The 24,322-nt window shown below is 40.8% G+C and overlaps 1 protein-coding gene and 1 non-coding gene across 2 annotated transcripts in view; one reads left to right on the top strand and one right to left on the bottom strand.

The window, feature by feature from the left end:
• The window catches only part of LOC149226398 (rhomboid-like protein 19), a 98,714-nt gene that overhangs the window by 47,682 nt on the left and 26,710 nt on the right, over nt 1–24,322 (top strand). The window contains exons 5-7 of the mRNA XM_089377478.1: nt 14,621–14,735; nt 14,886–15,088; nt 15,222–15,359. Of these exons, the coding sequence (XP_089233604.1) occupies nt 14,621–14,735; nt 14,886–15,088; nt 15,222–15,359 (456 nt within the window). The remainder of the gene's footprint in view (nt 1–14,620; nt 14,736–14,885; nt 15,089–15,221; nt 15,360–24,322) is intronic.
• Nucleotides 1,328–1,400, bottom strand: TRNAF-AAA (transfer RNA phenylalanine (anticodon AAA)). The gene has a single exon. It is a non-coding gene; the product is annotated as a tRNA-Phe (tRNA).

Here is a 24,322-nt window from a genome sequence, read left to right as displayed (position 1 = left end):
TTAGCATGGTGAGCTCATATTTGGTTGAGCCTCACTGGATTGGTGCCAAGAATCTTCTGAGATAACTTCGGGGCACAATCTATCATGGATTGAGATACATTGCCGGAAATATGAAGTTGCATGATTATTCGAATGCTGACTGGGCAGGCAGTGTGGAGGATCACTAGAGCACTTCTCAGTGTTGGTTCCCTTTGGATTCTGCTTCGATATCATGGATGAGCAGGAAGCAGAAGTTGGTTGCTATAAGCACCAGCGAGACCGAATACATAGCTACGAGTATGATCTCGTGTGAAGCTGCCTAGTTGTGGAAGCTCTTTAGTGAGCTGTTACCACTCCGATTCTCTGTGACAACCAGGGGGGTTTCGATTGTTGAGGAATCCTGTATTCGATGATTGCTCCAGCGAATAGACATCAGATTCTACCTTATCTGGGATATGGTAAGTCGATGAGCGAGGAGTCTCCATCGCATTGACACTGATGTACAGGTCGCAGACATTTTGTCAAAGCCTCGGGGAAAGGTCAAATCTGTGACTTTCTCGAACGACTTGGAGTCATTGAGAGACCTTATAAGGGTCTTGCATGTTGCATGCATAGAGTTCTGGGAGCTCTGGGGGCTTTACGACCACAGGGCGACTCACCCTCCCCTGGTGGTGCGTTATGTACAAGGTGAAAGGTTCAACCTTCCCCTATGATACCCTGTGGCGACTTTGGGACATGATGATTAGTTCTCCTATGGGCCAGGATGATTAGTTCTCATGTGGCGACTGTTGGACAGGATGATTCGTTCTCCTGTGGGACAAGATGATTAGTTCTCCTGTCAAGGCATCCTACCCATGCAATCTGGGACTCATGGGAAGTACCTCTCATCACTATAAATCATAGGGATCATCATATTGGATCCAGTTTTCATACTAGAAACTATAGTCAAAAGTTATTACATCAATCTTATGAACCTCAATTCGAATCTACTTTCGAGATACCCTCTGCAACATTTGGATCTACTTCAACTCTGCAATTATAGATCTATCATTGGGATAATATATCCCATTTCGATTTGGATGGAATAGGATGAATAGATTCCGACTAGTGCTGAATTATTAGTTCCACTGTCAAATCTTGACTTCTGAGTTCTCGATCCTACTTTTTTATATGTACAGAGTATCGAGATTCAATTGGAACAGACAAAGAGGGACAATATGAGCAAAGAGGAGGGAGAGAACAGATTGATCCATCTATCTATTTTGATCGGGGTGTCTCTGGATGTAGATATACATCTAGATAGAATAGATTTAGATAGATGGATATGGAGACATGGATATTGACATCTTGCCAGGAACCAGATTTGAACTGGTGGCACGAGGATTTTTAGTCCTCTGCTCTACCAACTGAGCTATCCTGACTCTTCCCTGTGGATCATCCTGGTACATGGTTTTAACTTGTGTCAACTAAAAAGAAGTAAAAAGGTATTTTTACTAGTTTTTAGAATGATCTTTATTATTTTCGATTTGGAAGTCACTAATATGATAAAAATGGACTGCAATTGAATAATTTCAAAATGATCTAATCTATGTAGATCATATATCACAAAATCAATTGATCATATGATCAACTTATTAACAGATCAACTCAACTTGTCATAAGATGGATGAAAAGATTCATGTTCTAATTTCTTCTCTTCATGAAAAAAAGAAAAAAATAGCGAGGTAAAAGAATCGAGAAATTAGAATGGATTCGAACCAATGGAATTGGAGAAGATAGATCAGTCCGTTCGAGTACGAACCTGGGTGGGGATAGAGGGACTTGAACCCTCACGGTCTGTAAAGCCAATGAATTTTCCTCCTACTGCAATTTGCATTGTTGTTGACATTGACATATAGAATTGGACTCTATCTTTATCCTTGTCCAACCATTTATTCCAAAAAATGATTCAATTCTCCATCTAGAGTAGATAAGTTCATAATTGGATTACTTAATGTCAAATCAGTACTTCAACTCAAATCTAGCATCTATCTTTTGAATACAATGCTTGGAACAAGTTTTGATCGCCTGTTTTGTCTGATGTTATATAACATCTCTCTCCATTTTTGAGGTGTAAATAGATCGTTTTATAACTACAGTATTGGACCAAATGAGATTCATTCGTTAGAATAACTTCCATTGAGTCTCTGCACCTATCCCCTTCCTATCTTAGGAGAAGAAACATTGTCTTCATGAACCGGATTTGGCTCATGATTACCCATTCAAAATATCCCAGGGTTCCTGGATTTGGAAGCTATCACTTGGTAGGTTTCCATACCAAGGCTCAATTCGATCAAGTCCGTAGCGTCTACCAATTCCACCATATCCCCTTCTCGAAGAACAAGATCATACCTTGATCTAATCCTATTATGTAATATCCATCAGCATTATTCATTGGATATTTGCTCAATATTGGGTGGGAGAAATATCCTCCCCTACTCCCCTTCTCTCCCCTTCTCTCACCATCTCTATCTCTACCCCAATCGAATATGACTGGGAATCATTATATTATTTATCCATTTGAAATGCAACGTTATTATCCTTCCCTAGTCTATTTGGAAGAGTGAGTAAAACGATCGATATCAATTGACCCTTACTTCTCCTTTCTTTCCCTTGAAAGAATCTACATTCAAACAATGTTCTGTTGTAATTGTAATCTGGATTGCGTCATTGAATCTGATTCGCGCTATAATCGTTAGGATTCCAAAGGAACCTATGGATCTCACACCAATGAAATGGGGAGTGATATTCCATCAAGCCTGCTTAGCTCAGAGGTTAGAGCATCACACTTGTAATGCGATGGTCATCGGTTTGATCCTGATAGCTGGCTCTTTTCCGTTCCTCTCATTTCCATAATCCACAAAGTTTTGTTATGAGCAGGGAAATGGGGTTAGGGACCATAGTAGTACTATCGATGGACGCATCGTTGTATCTACCATACTCCCTATGCTAGGATGACCTCCATTGATTTGGGATCAGTATGAGTGGTTTGAGACACTCTCTTGTGATATTGATCTAGGATCAATAAAACTGACTTCGGGTCAGTAGAGAATGGTATGAGACATTCTCGATCAATTCTTCTTCTTCATGGTTCAGCAAAGCAGAGCAGAGCAGTGCAGGGCATTGATGGCAGAGATAGTACAATCAGACATGTGGATCAGCAGATGGAGTTCTCCCTAGTTGAGAGGGAGTGTTGAAATTGGAAATTAGGGCCAATCTCCATGTGGGTCATCTTATTTATGGTAGCTGATATTTTTCTTGGATCCCTCTCATTGAGAGGTGTAGGATTGATCTAAAGATCATTTGATTCCAACAAGTATTCATGGAGATATGAATTTATTTGTGTTATGGGACAATTCGTCAAGGTCGGCCAGCAACCAAATTGCCCCCACTTGTGCTCAACGTTTTAGTATAAATAGAGGTGCCTTGAAGGTCATTTGTACACACACTTCTTGTGATCTCTTCCTCTCCACTTGTCTTGGGTTTTGGTGGGAGGAGAGATCCTAAGAAGACAATGCTGCCCTAATGGAGAAGATGCCCTAAAACGCAGTAATGGAGATGATGCCCTAAAACGCAGTCATGGAGAGGATGCCCTAGCTCAACGATGTCATGGAAGAAGGCATGCCCTAGATCTGAACGCTGCCATGGGAAGGAAGAGTCTTGGACGTGCCCTAGCCGTAGTCAAGAGGGGCAGTAAAAGTGTAAGCCCTAAACGCAGCCAAGAAAAGGGTCTTTTGTCTAAGGGAGTTTCAACGCTATCTAAGGAGCCCTAAAGGAAGCCCTAGCCGCAGAAATTAGGAGGACGTTTGCAGCCCTATGGACGCTGTTAAGAGGGATATGCCATGCCCTCATCCACTATGCTAAAAGAATCAAGGACGCGGTCAAAGGAGGTCTTAACTTGTAAAAGACTTCGCTGTCATGAGGAAGCCCTACTGCGTAAACAGTGGATCTAAATCAAGGCAGCTCTAAACGTTGTCTTTAAAAGATGTTCTAGCGGAAATAGGAGGAGAGTCCTAGCAACCATTAAGGGAGAGGTATAGCTGCTGTGAAAGGAAGGTTTGATCGCAGTCGTAGGAGGACTATTTCAGCAGTCAAAAGAACCTCAATCACAACAAGAAAGAGACTGATCAGTGTGTACATTTGAGAGTTGTTTCAGGGGTCAAATTAAAGCGCTGAACTGCTTGCTGGTAGGAGGTTTGAGTGAGCTCTTGCTAGAAGGATATAAGCCATTCTATAGTCTGTCATAATCATGTTCTAAGGAATATTGTATGCCACTGTAATAAGAAGTGAGCATAGACATAGTTCAGTCATTGTTTAGGGCTTGAAGGCTACTCTGAATTGTAAAGGAAATGATATTTCCTTAGAGATCAATTACAGTCAAATATGGGTAGATTTTAAGGACTGTTAGGAGACTGCACTTTAGACCTATTAAAGGAGTCTAGCTGCTCTGCTAGGCTGTAATCCATAGCAAGCAGCTAAGACTGGTGAGTGCAATGGGATGATGGTTGCAGCATATTGGATGCCATGATGGTTGCAGCATATTGGATGCCATGATGGATGCAGCATGATGGGTTCAGCATTGGGTGCAGCTCAGTGATGGGAGCAACACTATGATGAGAGCAACTCAGTGATTGAGTGCAGCACAGTGACAGGTGCAGCATGATGATAAGGTGCAGCAGTATGATATGTGCAGCATGGTAATGAGGTCCAGCGTGATGATTGAGTGCAACACAGTGAGGTGCAACACAATGAGGAGCAACATGGTGATGGAGTCACCTTGGATCAATGGAAGCAGTATGCCTTCTACTCAGCTCAGATCAACTACCTCATATGCTATCTTCTTAGAGAAGATCTCTGCTCTTATTTAGATAAGTCAATATGTTGACTTCTGATGTATATGTACTATCTCTCTATCTGCTGAACTATTGAAGAACATATAAGAAGAATTCATCAAGGGTTTCCCCACATCGAGGTTTGTCCTTGGCTAGCGCCACATCTTGTGTCCTCTTGTCTTGGCTTGCCTTCTGTGATTTATGTTTATGTTCTATCTGCAGTTTACTTTAATGCTGATGTGATTGCTAATCTGGAAAAGATATTGAGATAACTATGAAAATTGAAATAAATTGCTCTAAGCATAGAACATACCTAAAATTAACACAATGACTAGGAAAAGGTGGACGACTCCTTGCTTTTGGTCTAATGCTTTCTTGTTTAAGTGATTTAAAGCTTGAATATCTTGCTTGTGCCTTGATCTTAATCCATTGGAGTGACCTTTGCTTGATGCTACTTTTACATTGCTCAAAATAGGTACCACATTGCCTCATTTAACCCTCATAGTTGCCCCAAGACAAGTCGCCCCCCCTTTAATGATGTAAACATGCTTGAAAAGGCACTTTGAGAAGGGCATTTTGAATGCTTTCACTTGGAGATAATTTGGCTAAACTTGGAGAGTGAAATTGACCTTCATCCTTTGCTCGAAGAACGTAAAATGATGCCTTGTGGAGCTCAAAATCATGGTGAATTGTGAGAATGCCATAAAGAATGATGGCCATGGCCAAAGAGGTGTGCACACATAACATAAATCATACATGTGTGGATTAAAGATAGGTGTGCTAGTACAATAATAAGATGAGTGTTTGCATCCTTACATTGTGTGATCACCTTTATAGGGGTAATGCAATTAGCGTTCTTATAAAACCCACGTGTCCTGACAAATCCACATCCATTATTGTTAATTTTAGGTATGTTCTATCCTTAGAGCAATTTATTTCAATTTTCATAGTTAGCTCAATACCTTTTCCAGATTAGCAATCACATCAGCATTAAAGTAAACCGCAGATAGAACATAAACATAAATCGCAGAAGACAAGCCAAGTCAAGAGGACACAAGATGTGGTGCTAGCCAGGGACAAACCCCAGCGTGGGGAAACCCTTGATGAATTCTTCTTATATGTTCTTCAGTAGTTCAACACAGAGAGAAGGAGAGAGAGAGTACATTTACAACAAAAGTCAACACTTTGACTTATCTAGGTAAGATCATAGATCATCTCTAAGAAGATGATACATGAGATCAGTTGAAGACATGATGCTTCAACTGATTCTCCAAGGTGACTCCTTCACTTATCATTGTGCTGCATCTCGTCATCTCGTCATCATGCTGCACCTCACCGTGCTGCATCCATCATCACAATGCTGGATCTCATGACCATGTTGAACACGTCATACTGCTGCACCTTATGCTGCACTGCTCATACAACATGTCTCATGTGTTAGCAGCACCATGCTTGCCATTGCTATCTATGTTGTCCATGCTTGCCAAGCTATCCAAGAGCCTTTGCTGCCATGTCACAGCTGTTGTCCCACATGTCTTAACATACCTTGCTGCTGTCCCATGCATCTTAGTAGCACTATGTCACCTTGCTGTCCCATGCATCTTTAGCTCCGCCAAGCTCCTAGCTGTCCCATTTACTAGCATTGTTGTCCACAACACTGCTATTCCATTTGCTGCCTTCACTTCTGCTTATATGGTGACTGGTTAGGGCATTTAGCAGTGCTTACACACCCAACTATCAGTTCACAAACAACAAGTATTGCTCCTATTCTCCTCGGTCTGGTTGCTTGCCTTTCCTGCTCTTAATCGTGCCTAGAAACAACCCTAAACAAGCCCTTAATAGATCCACTGTCACCAACAGCAATTGCTCCTATCACAACTCTCCATGTTGTCTCCTTACACTGTCCCTTAGAGATGACTGCTGCCTGGTTAGGAGGGCCTTTCTAGGCCTCTTGGCCATCTAACTTTCACCTCCCAACAACTGTTGTAGTAGTCCCTTACTGTGGCCCTATACACAGAGATATGCACCTCAAAAACATGCACAAAACTCACCTATAGTCTGCGGCTTGATTAGCAAGGTAGGACTGCTCCAATGTGTCAGAAAATAGTCCTCAAGTCATCTCATCCTTCTCGCCTCATGCAATGTGGCTAAGAGCTGTGACTCTTCTTCTCTAAAATCCACATCCAAAACAATGATCAAATACTAGGGCTGTCCGCAAACTCGGCTATCTTCTAGACTGCGTAGATACTAGGGCTGTCCTCGTTGTAGCATAAGCGCTTCTCACTTGACTACGTAGATACTAGGGCTGTCCACCTTGTAGCGTTAGGGCTTCTCACTTGACTGCGTACTCTAGATTAGGGCAACATTCTTCTTTTTGACTGTGGCTAGGGAAACCTCAATCCTCCAACGTCTAGGGCTTCCACTCCTAGATTTCTCTTCCACTAAAACCCAAGACAAGTGGAGAGAAATCAAGATAGATGTGTGTGTGAGAAATGACTCTCAAGTCATCTCCTTTTACTAAAACGTTGAAGCACATGTGGGGTTTATTTGGTTGCTGGCCGACCTTGACGAATTGTCTTATAACACAAATAAATTCATAACTCCATGAATACTTATCGGAATCGGATAATCTTTAGATCAATCCTGCACCTCTCAATGAGAGGGATCCAAGAAAAATATCAGTTGCCATAAATAAGATGACCCACATGGAGTTTGGCCCTAGTTGCCAATTTTAACACTCCCTCTCAACTAGGGAGAACTCCATTCGCTGATCCATATGTCTGATTGTACTATCTCTGCCATCAATGCCCTGCACTGCTCTGCTCTGCTCTATTGATCTCTGTTATGCTCAGTCGAACCATGAAGAAGAAAAATTGATCGAGAATGTCTCATACCATTCTCTATTGACCCGAAGTCAGTTTTATTGATCCCAGATCAATATCACAAGAGAGTGTCTCCAACCACTCATACTGATCCCAGATCAGTTCCATTGATCCCAGATCAATGGAGGTCATCCTAGCATAGGGAGTACGGTAGATACAACGATGCGTCCATCGATAGTACTACTATGGTCCCTAACCCCCTTTCCATGCTCATTGGCCAAATGAGAGGTACTTCCCATGAGTCCCAAACTGCATGGGTAGGATGCCTCGACAGGAGAACCATTCATCCTGTCCCTAAGTCGCCTCGGGGTATCACAGGGGAAGGCCGAGCCATTCACCTTGTACACAACACACCATTAGGGGAGGGTGAGTCGCCCTATGGTTGCTTGTTGCTCCAAGTAGTACCCCAAGCCCCTTGGAGCTCCTAGAGCTCAATGCATGCATGATGCAGGACTTTTATAAGAAGGTCTCTCAACGACTCCAAGTCGTTTGGGAAAGTCAGAAATTTGACCTTTCCCTAGGGCTTTGGCAAATGTCTGCGACTTGTACATCAGTCTCAATGCGATAGAGCCTTCTCGCTCATCGACGTACCATATCCCAGATAAGATAGTATCTAATGTCTATATGCTGGAATAATCATAGAATACGAGATTCCTCAACAATCGAATCCCCCCTGGTTGACATAGAGGATCTTGGTGGTATCCATCATGTGTACAAATAGCTCGTTGAAGAGCTTCGACAACCAGGCAGCTTCACACGAGATCATACTCGTAGCTATGTATTCGGTCTCAGTGGTGCTTATAGTAACCTACTTCTGCTTCCTGCTCATCCAGGATATCGAACAGAAGCCGAAGAGAACCAGCACTTGGAAGTGCTCTTGCGATTCTCCACACTGCCTGCCCAGTCAGTATTCAAATAATCATGTTGTTTCACATTCCGGTAGTGTATCTCAATCCATGAGAGATTGTGCCCCGAAGATATCTGAGAAGATTCTTGGCACCAATCCAGTGAGGCTCAACCATATATGAGCTCATCATGCTAACTACAAAACATATATCCGGATGGGAGTTCACCAAGAACATCAATGCTAGTACGAGTTTGTGAAACTCAGAGGCATTTCCCAAATCAGGTCCGTTATCCCTACCACATAACTTCTGAAAGTTAAGCTCCATCGAGGTAGTCCCGGGTTTGCTCTTCACCATTCTAAATCCTGAATCCAACTCCCTCTTACTTCTGCAAATGAGAGGGTCTGCAGTTGTCAGAAAGAGGTCGTCCTCATAAGGTGCCGGTATGAGAGGTCTATCATCCACAACCTTCGAGCAATGGTTTTGGATCGGTTTCACTCCTTGTGAATCTTAGCTTCATCAGACAGCTATCAATCCTCTCATACTAAGCCCAAGGTGATTTGCTTCAATCCATAGAGGGCTTTCTTCCACCTGCACACATGAAATTCCCAAGCATGAATCTCAAACTTTCGGGTTGTTCCAAACCTGTGGACGTGCTACATGAGGGGATGTTCCCCTTGTAAGATTTTTCTTTGGTACATCTCAGACATGTACCTTCATGCTCTTCTTGAATTCAGGCATCGCTGTCACCATCTGACTCACATCAGGTAGGGCCCCATAAGTAGACCTCCGTTGTTATAGATGAGATATGTCAATTGACATGATCCCCAATGGACCATCTTGCAACTTGATACAAATTGCCAACCCTGAACCCATGAGAAAAAACATCTTTGAAAATTCTATTTTCAAACATGTACCTTTCCATCAATGAATGCCACCCTGAAACCTTTGACTTCCATTGCCGAAATGGACACCAGGTTCTTCTTGTGATCAGGTACATAAAAGAGATTCTGTAAATGAATCGAGTTACCCTCATTCAATTGAGGGGTAATATTCCCTACACCCTTTCCGGGATAGGTGGCATCGACTCCAAGTATAATCCCACGATTGTTTCCATCTCTACCAAATTAGAGAGAGCACCCTTCTATCCGATGAAGTGCCTTGAAGCACTACAATCAATAAGCTAGATTCCCAAAGAATCTGAAGGAGAGGGCCAATACAAGATAACGCTTCTTTATCTTATCAGAAACAATATTTGATTCTTCATACCTGAGGTTCCTTTCTTTCTTGAAGTGTCGGCCATTTCCTTGACGACCTGCATTACCTGTCATTCCCTTGATCATTGAAGATGTCCTTGGAATGATTGTTATCTTCATCAACAGGTGTGTCCCTGCCATTCGGACACTCCTTCGCATAATGGCCGAACTTATTACAAACAAGGCATCTGTCTTTCTTTCCACCCTTATATCCCAGACTTCCCAATGAAGTTGTCTTTAGGTAGGCCATCAGAAGCTTCCGCTGCGCCATTCTGATAATATTCTCTGCTTCGACTTCACCCTTGGTGAGTTTGAAGAGGGATGATGAATCCAGTGATCCTTTTGTCCTTTCCCAACTGTCTTCGGTGATTGCTCTTTCACTCTTGCTTGGGCTTTGTCTTCACCTCACCGCTGATACCATGTTAATTTTTGGTATGTTCTATGCTTAGAGCAATTTATTTCAATTCTCATAGTTAGCTCAATATCTTTTCCAGATTAGCAATCACATCAACATTAAAGTAAACTGCAGATAGAACATAAACATAAATCACAGAAGACAAGCCAAGTCAAGAGGACACAAGATGTGGTGCTAGCCAGGGACAAACCCCAATGTGGGGAAACCCTTGATCAATTCTTCTTATATGTTCTTCAATAGTTCAGCAGAGAGAGAGAGAGAGAGATAGTACCTTTACAACAAGCCAACACTTTGACTTATTTAGATAAAATCATAGATCATCTCTAAGAAGATGATACATGAGATCAGTTGAAGACATGCTGCTTCAACTGATTCTCCAGGGTGACTCCTTTACCTATCATTGCACTGCATCTCGTCATCATGCTGCACCTCACCGTGCTGCACCTTGCTTCACCCATCATCACAATGCTGGACCTCATGACCATGCTGAACATGTCATACTACTGCACCTTATGCTGCACTGCTCATACAACATGTCTCATGTGCTAGTAGCACCATGCTTGCCACTACTATCCATGCTGTCCATGCTTGCCATGCTGCACCATGGTTTTCAAGCTGTCCAAGTGCCTTGCTGCCATGTCACAGCTGCTGTCCCACATGTCTTAACATACCTTGCTTCTGTCCCATGCATCTTCACAGCACTATGTCACCTTGCTGTCCCATGCATCTTTAGCTCCACCAAGCTCCTAGCTGTCCCATTTACTAGCATTGTTGTCCACAACACTGCTGTTCCATTTGCTGCCTTCACTGCTGCTTATATGGTGACTGGTTAGGGCATCTGGCAGCCCTTACACACCCAGCTATCAGTCCACAAATAGCAGCGTATTGCTCCTATTCTCCTCGGTCTGGCTGCTTGCCTTTCCTGCTCTTAACCGTGCCTAGAAACAACCCTAAACAAGCCCTTAATAGATCCGCTGTCACCCACAACAATTGCTCCTATCACAGCCCCCCACGCTGTCTCCTTACGCTGTCCCTTAGAGATGACTGCGGCCTGGTTAGGAGGGCCTTTCTTGGCCTCTCGACCATCTAAATTTCACCTCCCAACAACTGCTGTAGTAGTCCCTTACTGCAGCCCTATACGCAGAGATATGCACCTCAAAAACATGCACAAAACTCACCTATAGTCTGCGGCTTGATTAGCAAGGTAGGACTGCTCCAACGTGTCACAAAACAGTCCTCAAGTCATCCTTCTCGCCTCCTGCAATGTGGCTAAGAGCTGCGGCTTGTCTTCTCTAAAATCCACATCCAAAACTATCATCAGATACTAGGGCTGTCCGCAAACTCTGCTATCTTCTAGATTGCATAGATACTAGGGCTGTCCTCCTTGTAGCGTAAGGGCTTCTCACTTGATTGCGTAGATACTTGGGCTGTCTTCCTTGTAGAGTTAGGGCTTCTCACTTGACTGCGTCCTCTAGATTAGGGCAGCATTCTTCTTCTTGACTGTGGCTAGGGCAGCCTCAATCCTCCAATGTCTAAGGCTTCCACTCCTAGATTTCTCTTCCACTAAAACCCTAGACAAGTGGAGAGAAATCAAGATAGAAGTGTGTGTGAGAAATGACTCTCAAGTCATCTCCTTTTATCCTAAAACGTTGAAGCACATGTGGGGTTTATTTGGTTGCTGGCCGACCTTGACGAATTGTCTTATAACACAAATAAATTCATAACTCCATGAATACTTACCGGAATCGGATGATCTTTAGATCAATCCTACACATCTCGATGAGAGGGATTCAAGAAAAATATCAGTTGCCATAAATAAGATGACCCACATGGAGTTTGGCCCTAGTTGCCAATTTTAACAATTATGCATGAATACCAACCCAGGACATAAGAATGTCCATCAAGGCAGGGAATTACCACCCATGAGTGGGCAATTAGCAAAGCCATGAAACCAAGCACAATGAAGATGAAACTAAGAAGACCGATCATGATGTTAAATCTTTTATACAAGATCTGATTTATTTTACTTCAACAATTCTATTACAACTCAGAAAATATTTTTCTCAAATATTTATGAAATTGCTGATAAAACAAACACACTAGTATATTGACTTTTAGAAATAAAATGTAGCAGAAATAAAATGGGAAGTCAATCACACAAGAACAACAACAAATTTGTGCCAACACAAGCTTCCTTCATATTAACTTTCTCAAGAAAATTTGGGCCTGACCCACAGGGAATACATAGAAAAATACAATTGCTGGGAACCTGTGACTCGTCTCCACTAGGAAAAATCAGCCTCAACGAAATTGGCCCCTAGAAATTGGCATTATAGATGAAGTGCGACCCTTGGAAAATTTAGCCTCACTCACCAGCGAGTCGGTCTTTCTCTTTTCCCTCGTATGGCCCTTGCGAACTTGACAAATTCAACCTCTGGATATTTCCGCCCTCCCCATGTAATTTGTCCCTCCTCTTCAGTTGACTTGGGCCTCTCTTTCCTAGCTTTGGCTTCCCTGAAATTTCTCCCGAAATTCCTTATTACAATTCTCCTCACTTCTCTTCGATCTAATCGAGTCGTTTGCTCTTGAGAAAATCACTTCCTTGACATAATGTATTTGCACCCTAATCCTAACCCTAATCTCGCAAGTGAGCAATGGCTAGGATTAAAATTTGGTCCTCACTTGAGATCAATGGTTGAGATTATACCTAAGTCGTCACTTAAATAATTTTATTATTTATCCTTAAAACTTTGACCTAATAGTCCACAATAATTAATTAAATTGATTATTGTACTTTTCCTATGTTAACCTTAGGAAAGAAATCTTAAAATCACTTACTCCAACAGCCAAGCACCTAAAGAGGCAATGAAATATCTTCTACATGCTAAGACACCAAGCCAATGTAGAAGACCTTTTGAGGCTACAAAATCAGCACCTGACCGGCCCACCTAGGGGGAACTAGGATGCACTTTTACACTTCATTCCATATGGCCTATAGGGCCAAAGATTGCACACATTTGGGCTTACAAATGGTGTGGTCCTTTGCAAAAGTTTTGGGGTACCGCTGCTGAGAGGGGTAACATCTCCAATAAAATACTGTAAACTGGCTGAATGATCAATTTAGACTAAATCACCCAAAAAGAGACAAGTATGAAGTACAAAATTGAAATTACACACAAAATACATACTCACTACACCAAATCCCATCACTGAGATTTGGTGGCAATCTGGACATATAGTCTACTGATGGTCAGCTTGGTCTCTGCACTATGCTGCCAAAAAACTAGTCAGAAAAGGTATTTTCTATTTGTGGGATTTGTAGAACTGTGAGCACCAAAATTGAAAAACTTGGTATGATTTTAATTACCCTGAAAGTTAAATGTTCTTACAAAACAGGTTATGAGCTCATTTGTAGTATGATTCATGAAATCTTCCTTTTCAAAATGCAACTCAATGGGTCAATTCCTATCTGAGGGTTTGGAGATGGAATAGTGGGAAACCCTTCTACATCTATGTGGCAAAGTACCTTTATGAACTTGTCAGATACACCTCTAATGTTGTCTCATGCTTAAACAAAGGGTGGGGGATGAGGGATCTTGAAGTACGTTGGTTAAGGAGGTGATGACTCATTCAAAAGTATCACCATTCTTTCAAGCTGAAAGTATGGGGTTGGATTATGCATCACAAAGGATTAGTTGCCAAGACCTGGCTTTACAAAGTTGGTGTTACAACAATTGCATGCATTACTTATGGTAGGGATGAGATGGTTGAGCATGTCTTTTGAAGGCACCTGTCTGCCATGACATTTTGAGCATGGTTTTGGGTTGAATCTAACTATTTATTTTACTACCCTGCTTTCTTGGAAAGGTCCTGTCTTGGGGTACATTTCGATAATTGAGGACGATTACAAATCTTTATGGCAGACAGTTCAGTTGTCTTGTATTGTTTTCTGTGGAAAAATTGGTGTAAAGCTACATTTCATGAGGAACCATCCACTATTTGCATAGTGGAATTGAGTCTCTTTAAGCAGGCATTTTTTTTGCCTGTTACATTCAAATTCAGTTTTTTCTATAAAGATGTGGAGTCCCTTCCTATTGGGGCACAGGCTCATAGCATTTCTGGCATTTTTAGGATGAGAATTTCGTTGTAATCATGCTGTTAGATTGTTGTAGCTCTCTTTGTTCCTATTTGTTTCATGAAGTAATACATAATGCATTTCTCAAAAATATAAGGATGTTATGAAAAAAAACTCTTGTATTATTTACATGCGCCAAAATCTCGGTCATATATCCCTTTTTATTGGATTTTTCAGTCTGCATCAGAGATATGTGTGGAATATATCAATCGTTAGTTTTCTTGGTTCTTTTAATAGGTACACACCACTTTCTGGCTTCCATGGAGTCTTGTCAGGGTTCCTAGTTGGTGTGAAACAAATCATGCCCGATCAAGAAATTTCTATTCTTTTTGTTTTGAAGCTGCGTGCCAAGGTATCATTAAGATTCCATCATGCACAGCATTGATTCGTTCTGCCTTTCTTGCATTTTTGTTTTCAAATGAAGTTTCCTTAACATTTGCATTTCTGCTGATAAACTTTAATGGACTAACAAATTTTCATTTTTGGAATGTACTCATCTCAGTGGCTATCTTCCCTTCTGGTTTTGGTGTCAATAATTGTAAGCATTTTGGCAATGGAATTCACATCATATCTTCCTTTTATAATCTTTGGCACTTATGCGAGTTGGCTATATCTACGGTTCCTCCAAAGGAAACCAGAAACAAATCTGAAGGGTGATCCAAGTGATGAGTTTGCTTTCTCGACATTTTTCCCTGAATTTATGGGGTAAGGATATGATAGTTTTGGTCCTACTGATAAGTTTTGTTGCATAAAAGTGAAATTAATGGACATAAATTAGATACTATTACTTGTGTATTTGTTGCATACATAACTTAGCATCACAATGCCTGCTGTACAGACCTATTGTGGATGCAATTGCAGCAATTTGTGAGAAAATCTGTTGTGGAGGATCTCAAATTTCTAGTGAAGAAGAAGGGCATGTTTTAGGTGGCATACCTTTGCCGGGATCTGATCCTGTTGAGGCATCTAGGAGAAGGTAGTTCTCTTTTAAATTTCCTAACATATTATTTTTGGAATTGCTTTAGTTAACAGTAACATGGGTGATTTATATTTTAGAGAGAAACCTATGGTCCGATTATTAGCAGATCAGATCTCTTGCCTTTTTTTTTGTATATTTAATCACAAACAATCTGTATATGCTGTCCATTTTTCTACTGTTTTCTTCTACATGAATCATATGATTGAGAATCCTGAAGCACTATATGCTTGATGAGATTATCTCTGTAATTCCTTGTTCTGGTTAGCATGGCTGAAAGGATGGCAGTGTTCACGGCCATATTTAAATATTTTCCTTGATTTGGTGCATACTCAAAATATTTTGGAGCCTACAAATGCTTATAAAGTCTGTGAAGTGTTCTCAGGATAATTCTCTGGACATTCATCCACAGTGTCAGGCTTTCTGGTCTTCAAGGTTGGGGTGTGTTAAATTATTCAGGTTTAGACTGTTGGTTTGATTAACAGGATTGGTTTTAGGATGACACACATTGGGATTTCTTTAACGAAAATGCCTGTTTCTTCAGCTGTTTCCATGTAAAATTCCTTTCTGGTATGTTGGAAATTGCTGTGAAACGTCTATGGGATGTTTCATGGCTGTTCCCCAGCATTTTTGTTCATGTTAGTTCTATATTTTTGAATTTTTCTTTACTGTAGGTGGCATTAATGGCCTTTATTATGAAGTTTATACAAAAGTCAACCAAAAAAATGTGGTTTTTCAATTTTGGTTTCTGTGCTGCCCTGAGTCCATGCCAATGTAACCACTGGAGTGTAACACAGGGCTTCTGCCTACTATTTAATCTCTTTTTCACACACACACACATTATCTGAGTTTATATTGGGTGGTTGGGAGGGATGATTGTTATCCCCCCAGGTTCAGTTCTCTCAAGTGATGTGATGAGCTCATATTAAGTATATTGTTGTAATGGCTTCGAGCCTTGTTGTTGAATGGCCTTGAGCCATGAAGAATATCTTACCCTTGCCTATGGGCTGAAGGGTAGGGTGTTTTGTTACACGGATATATATAATATATATAGTCATTGTTCTGGAGCTTTGAAAGTGCCAATACCAATTTTCCCATCCCAGTCAATGTACGTGGAAATGCAGAGAAAAGTGTTATATAGCAGGAGAGAGAAATTGAGTGGGAGGAGGAAGTACAGAGGGAATGAGAAGAAAACAAATCAGCAGAAGAAGCAACGTGAAAATTTTTGCCTGACCTCTTTGAATATGTTCAGTTCTCAAATTTTCTTTTTATTTGAAAATGGAATGTTTTATGCTGTTTGAAATCTTTCCTTTTTTGGATAAAGCTGTAGTTATATGTGGAAGTAGGGGGCTGTGACTTTCCTGCTTTATTTTTCTGTATTAGGTAAAAATTAAAAACATAAAGTTTATTAGATGTGGTTATAAACAAAAATAATGTCTCTGTTGGTTAAGGCTTTGTTTGTGGTTTTAAGTGGGAAGTCAAACTTTCAAGCCACCCTAAGATACTTTTTGAACTAGTTTTATTCAAAAGGGTCCATCAAGGTCACATGAGTGACAAACATGCCAATGAAAAGGGGTTTTCATAGTCACATGGTACTTTTGCCTAGGTTTACTGGACTATTTCTTCAAAAATCCATAACATCTGCATAAAGAGTCCATTTTGAGGGAATTGTTTTTCCAGATTGTGTAAAATTTCATTAGAGTATTTTGGTGGTAAAGTTATTTTGATCTATTTCTGCTGGTTTAAAGGGGAGATTCAAGTCCAATTTTCAGCTGGAAGATGTATATGCTTGCAAGCTCTATTGTCCCTGATTTGTATAAGTTGAATGAAAAGTTAAAACAGCTAAGCAATATAGAAGTTATGTTAGATTTTAAGCTTCTGTGGTCTTCTTTTGGAAAATTGTGATTCGGATCATCCACAGTATTATGTACATCTTGTCGACGTTGAGTGTAAAAATTAAGAATATAGGAGTTGAAGATTAAGAATATTCTTGTTGTAAAAATTGTGGAATTTGTGGTTTGGTAAAAAGACAAAACCACTGAGTGTGAAAAACTTGGCTAGTTATAAATAGAGAGATTAGGTGGCACTCTGCACATTGATCATGGAAGTATCCAATGATAAAATTGCCTAGATAATTGATGCAAAGGATTCTAATGACATGGTGAATTCCAGCGTTGCGAACATCTCGATAACATCCTGATTTTATCCTGAATCATGATTTTTTGGCCTAGCCGATGTTTACTAATATTTTGATGGTATCTTAATTTTACTGATGGTTGCCAATTTTTACCGATATTTTCCCGATTTTTTGGTTTTCCGAACCCTTGCCAATTTTATCCCGATGTGGATGTTTGCAACATTGGTGAATTCATAGAAAATTGTATGAATAATCAATTAAATCTAGTTTGTTATTTTCTAGGAGTTGGCCGCATAATACATAGATGTTTGGCAATGATTCAGTTACTAGTCACTAGATTAAGTTCAAGGCAATTAAAAATCAATAGTGCGCTATTCAGGGAAAAATTGAGTCAGACTTTATTGTAATTATTATAAATAATTTGTGTCAAAAGTTTATGATGTAAGCTTTTGCCTCCAAACTCAAGATTAGAGGATATAAAGTTCCAATAAAGATTTGGGCAATCAAAACAACAGAATCAAGAAAAACAAGGGAATAGCATGATGATACAACAACAATGAATGCAAGCAAAGAACTTTAGGAGGTGGTTGGAGGAATACAATTTTCAAGCAAAAATGTTGTAGCAGACTTGGTTATGTGAAAGAATGCATGAAAAAGTCAATTTGATATTAAGGACAAGAATAGAAGATTTGCAAACAATGAAATTAATAAAAGTCAGTTCCCAAAAGATGATGGTAAGAGTTGTAAACAATTTTTCACTACCATGTTCACTGACGTTGTGGAAGAGGCTTGGTATATTGATTTAAAAGCTACAAAGCTCATGCCACGTGTTACCCACTAAAATGGGTAACTCCATAGGATAAAACTTTTCTCCCACATTTGAAAGCCAGCCATCCAACAGTCCCTGGTATTCACTTTTCGATCATGATATGCCATATGCCTCCGCCATCAGTATCAACCACATACCTCTCACCACCCGACATTTCCTCTTGGATGAAGGTGGGCTGCTATTCAAAAGGTACCTTGATAATTTTGCAATCAGGTGCTTATACTTGTTTTTTTGGTTAGTTAGTATGGATAAAGGGGTGATTTAGAAGATTGACCGATCTTGAATATAAATGTGTTCTCTCACCTTACCAGGGGGGTTAATCCTTAGCCCTAGTCCAGTGGGACATCCCTCGAGGCCTTAGGGTTATAGGAGGGGCACTACTTGGAAACCCCAATTGAAATGGCATGCTCATTCTCCCTTACACCATACTTGACACTTTCCATCTCACATACAAAACCCTTATATACCACCTCCATTCTTCAGGTCTAAGTTGTCATTGGTTCATTGGGATATGGCACCCTCTTACCCACATTGAGTAGGGCTGGGGAACACTGCCCTAGAAGATTGATTGATCTTGAATATAAATGTGTTCTCTCACCTTACCAAGGGGGTTAATCCTTAGCCCTAGTCCAGTGGGACATCCTTGGAGGCCTTAGGGTTATAGGAGGGGCACTACTTGGAAAACCCCAATTGAAATGGCATGTTCATTCTCCCTTACACCATACTTGACACTTTCCATCTCACATTACAAAACCCTTATATACCACATCCATTCTTCGGGTCTAAGTTGTCATTGTTTCATTGGGATATGGCACTCTATTACCCACATTGAGTAGGGCCGGGAAACACTGCCCTAGAGATTGATGCAAGTAAAAGAATGGAAAAGCCAATTGTGGTCACAATGAAAGAAAAGGAAGAAAATCAAAATGTAAAAGATGGTTGGGACATAAATTAGTGCGTGGAAAAAAGCCTAGCAAAAGCTCTACCCTCCTCATTGGTCATCACCCGGTCCCTGAGCACTTAATGCTCCCTTCCATCAAAAGGAACTCTTGCATGTTCCAATCTCGTTGAGCGATAAATTGCCTCATCTTAAGGTACAAAATCAAATGCTATATCATAAAGAGCAAGCTCATACCCTTGAGCTATGCACCCAAAATAAAAAGCATTATTATGAAAAACTAAAAGGCGCACTAGAGGGGTGGAAAAAGCAGGCCGAGCAGGGTAACTCATGCCTCCAGGATTTCTCCCTCTATTATGTAAAATTTCGTTAAATTGCAGTAACTGGAGTTTATTCTTCTAACTTATTAGCAATTTATTGTTATATGACAAATCACAAATAAATCACACTGCAATTCTTCACAATAAAAAATATATTGTGGAAGTAAAGTTGGGAACTGAGAAATATGTTCACACACACAAATATTAACATAGTTATTTTGGACTAATGTCCTCGGAAAAACCTGGAAGGGAAAACCAGTGCAACAGATGAGGGTTTATTTTATTATGTAGAAAATATAGAGAATTACCATCTGGATGCCCAACTGGCAATCCTCCAACAATTTATCGCAACTAGAAAACAATCTGGGAAATACTTTTCCCTCACAACAACTGGATCAGGCCCTCTCTGGCTAATTTGCACTTCCCAGCTTATTCGCACAATTGCATTGGAAATCTGCACTATTTGCTCAGAATAATTTGATCTGCCTCTAGATCACTTCTAGATGAGTCGTCCTACCCTTCTTTGCCCCTGGATTTGATTTGCTTTGCCTTCGAGATGTAGATCTGGGATCCTGTACTTCACTCTAGATCCTGCATTCGCACTTTCTGTGCAACTGGGCAACTCGCGCTACAGGTTTTTAGCCCGAATGTTGGATAATTCGACCTCCCTTTCTTGGATTTGGAAATTGGAGAACCCCTTGAGAATTTCTCTGGAAATTCTCCTTACTGCAAACCCCTACTACTTTCCTTCCCTGGCTCAAACTCTACCCTCGATTACTGCGCATTGGGTAGCTCGATCTACCTCTCATAACTCGATCACACTGATATTCCCAATGCTATCTCCAAGCCCTTCGATTTGCTCTTATAATCTGTCGTTGAGTCTTCAACGACCATGATTTAATCTCCATTGACGACTGAAATCAATTAAACTTCATTGATAGAAGTCTCTAGAGAAATTTGTAACATCCTAAATTAATTATCTTTAATTTACCACTTTAAGTTAGACTTAGGAAATAATTTAATTATGACAAATTAATTTAATTAAGGTGTTTCCCAAGCTTATCTCGTGAAACCTTTTATGGGTTTTGGAGATGTCGTGTTTCTTAGCCTCTTAGCATCCTCTGAGAATAGAACACCTCTTCGATGCTACACAAACTAACACTCCCTCTTAGCGTGGAAGGTATTTTGCACTATACTCATATGAGTAATTCTATGAGAACATCCCATAGCTAGACTAACTTGCGTTGCTGGTGTCTGACAGTTGTGATACAATTGGCTCTCATTGTCTACCAAGCTATTGCACAAACTCTCATTTGCCTGCCACTGAACTGTAGCTAAACCAATTTGTGCTATCTTTGCACTACTCATATTGTTGTTGCCCCTGCGATGTTGCTATCACTACATTGCCATGGAAACTAATGTAATAATAAGTTTCGATCTTCCTTTGAATAAGAATTTGGAAATCTCTCTTTTCTTCCAGCAAAGCCTCTCTTCTGCAACTCACATTCGTGTCTTCATGCTGAACTGGACTGCGTAGTTCTAATGCAGGAAATAATTTAATTATGGCAAATTAATTTAATTAAGTTGTTTGCCAAGCTTATCTCGTGAAACCTTTTATGGGTTTTGGAGATCTCGTGTTCCTTAGCCTCTTAGCATCCTCTGAGAATAGAACACGTCTCCGATGCTACACAAACTAACACTCCCTCTTAGCGAGGAAGGTGTTTTGCACTATATTGATATGAGTAATTCTATGAGAACATCCCGTAGTTGGACTAACTTGCCCTGCTGGTTTTTGATAGTTGTGATACCACTGGCTCTCACTGTCCACCAAGCTACTGCACAAACTCTCATTTGCCTGCCACTGAACTGTAGCTGAACCAATCAATGCTATCTCTGCACTACTCATACAGTTGTTGCCCCTGTGATGTTGCTATCACTGCATTGCCATGGCAACTACTGCAATATTAAGTTTCGATCTCCCTTCGAATAAGAACTAGGAAATCTCTCTTTTCTTCCAACAAAGCCTCTCTTCTGCAACTCGCACTCGTGTCTTCATGCCGAACTAGACTGTGTAGTTCTATTGCTAGAAAATCAATCTTGTCTCATGAAACCCTTTCTAGTAGTAACTTTGCCTCCTGCTGCTCACTGAAGCTACTCGCTCTTCCTTCGGATCACCTCCCGATACTGGCGCACGATATGTAGCCTTTTTAGCACACACTGGTTGACTATCTATGGATAGAATTGTGCCTTGCTCTTTGCAACTGGACAATTCGCACTGCCTCCCTTTGCTTCATCTGCTCGAATTAGCTCGACCTCCTTTCCTCCTTCGAAAATTGGAAAACTTCTCTGGCAGGAACTGCGCCTTGCATTCTAAAACTAGCCAATTTGCACTACTTGTGTCACTGCAACTAGTTTTGCAACTCTCTCAAGTACTAACTACTACTAGCTCTGTAATTGTCTATCTTACTGCATTTGGGATGCTGCACTTCGCTCTAGATCCCGCACTCACACTTTTTGGGCAATTGGCACTGTAGATTTTCGGCCTCCTTGCTGGGTAATTCAACCTCCCTTTCCTAGATCTTGAAACTGGAAAACCCCTTGAGAATTTCTACGGAACTTATCCCTGCTGCAAACCCCCGTTACTCTCCTACCCTAGCTCGAACTCTACCCTCGCTGAATACTGCACACTGCGTAGCTCGATCTGCCTCTCAGAACTTGATCACACTGATCTTCGTGATGCTATCTCCAAGCCCTTCGACCTGCTCTTATAATCTCTCATTGAGTCTTCAACGACCATAATTTAATCTCCATCGACAACGAAGATCAATTATACTTCATCAATATAAGTCTCTAGAGCAATCTAGAACATTCTTAATTAATTATCTTTAATTTACCACTTTTTCTAAGTTAGACTTAGGAAATAGTTTAATTATGGCAAATTAATTTAATTAAGGTGTTTCCCAAGCTTATCTCGTGAAACCTTTTATGGGTTTTGGAGATCTCGTGCTCCTTAGCCTCTTAGCATCATTTGAAATTAGAACACCTATCCGATGCTACACGAACTAACATATTACATCTATGAACTCAAGATGTGAATCCCATTAGCTAGTCCCCTTGATCAAGGCACTTGTCCATGAAGCCTTTTCCCTTCCATTTCCACTCATTTACACTAATACCTATTGATTGAGGGGTTGGCCTTGGAAACGTCACTTCCCCTTGGGGTTTGGAAGCACCTAATAAGGTTGACCATTGGCCACCTCTATTCAAGATACGGAACGCCTTTATGGGACTTGGTCTAGTTAGATATTGGGAAGTGATCCCAGTTCGAAGTATTAATATGCCCTTAACATGCAAGCTTGGTCCACTTAGATGCTTATATGATCTTAGTCTCTAATGAATGGTTATTGTCAACGAAGTTTAAGTTGGTTTTGTCAGGTCGTCCTCAACAACCTAGGCCTTGAGGGCACCCACTCAACAAGTACCCGAGCCTTATCAGAGAGGTTGATGACTTAGTGAATGCAACATTGCCCACTTACATCAGAGCGTTGGGCAATATGATGACTTGAGTAGCTCATGCATAGCCCATAGTACCTCCAAAACCCAGGACACTGATCTTTACAAAGGATTCTTGATGATTGCACCATTGGACCAAGCATGCCCCCAGGTTGGCCTTAACACTACTTGATGGGCAGACCATGATTTAGAGCCTAGATGAGGTTGGTCTTCCATGAGATGACTACAAGGATAGTACAAAAGGCTTGTTGCACCTGATGGAGCCCTAACGTTGGAGAGAGGAGGCATTGTGTTAACCATTGGAGATCCATGGAGATGACGTGGTGATACCCCAAGTGGATTTGGGACCCTTGGAGCTGCTTTGAGGTTGGATTTTATGGGTTTCCTCAAATGGTGGATGTTCATGACACGTCATGACACCTTGAACCTTATACTCACCATCGTGTGGCATTTGAAGCCCTAAAAGGGCACGATGCCATCATTTAGAGGCTTACGACTCACACGTTTGGGTCTTTTGTGGCATGTTTTCACATTGAACTAGTGGGTTGGCTTATAACCCAAGGATTATTTTATATTTTATCAATATCAAACTTGTTTAGGGGCTTCATAGGCTAAAATTAGTTAAGGTAGACCTCATATCAATAGAGGTCACCTCCTTGTTGTATTTCATCATCACTTGTGGACAATTTTGATCTCCTTAGAGATTTTGACTTAGCTCTTGTAGCCTTGTACTCTTGTGGAGATGTGATCTTTGTGGATATTTATGCTATTGGAGACTAGTCCTTATTGTGGAGACGTCACTTTAAGATAAATGAAGGATTGTTCATGGATACCTTGTGAGTATTTTTGTTGAATATCTTCCAATGATTATTGCGTGCAATATATTTGTTGGGGTTTTCTGTGTTCGTGTTCAATTGCATGTCTTTATATGGAATTTTGGTGAAATATTGTATGTTTTAATTGGAGAATCTTGGACATCCCTCGTGAACCTTCTAGAGAGCTTTTTTCTTGATTTTATCCTGTCATTGAGTGATAGCGAGGGTTTTGAAGTGGAAAACTAAGGTTTTCTCCCATTACTCCCTTCTAGGGTTTGATATCTCCATAGTAATTTTTCCTTTGACTCCATCACCCAAGAAGTAGGCACTGACTTCCACATAGATGATCAAACATCATTACAACCTTATTTTTTGCCTCTATCTATCGGTTTCGTCCATTCAAGGCAAGCTGCTAGGGAATAGGGTCAAGTTCAACTAGGGCTAAGTCGTT

The sequence above is a fragment of the Pinus tabuliformis genome, chromosome J, assembly GCF_031772625.1.
Source record: "Pinus tabuliformis cultivar Carrire ecotype Pingquan chromosome J, CPIR1, whole genome shotgun sequence".
NCBI classification, from domain to species: domain Eukaryota; kingdom Viridiplantae; phylum Streptophyta; class Pinopsida; order Pinales; family Pinaceae; genus Pinus; species Pinus tabuliformis.
The sequence above is the reverse complement of the archived record's forward strand: the minus strand, read 5'-3'. Positions and strand labels throughout refer to the sequence as shown.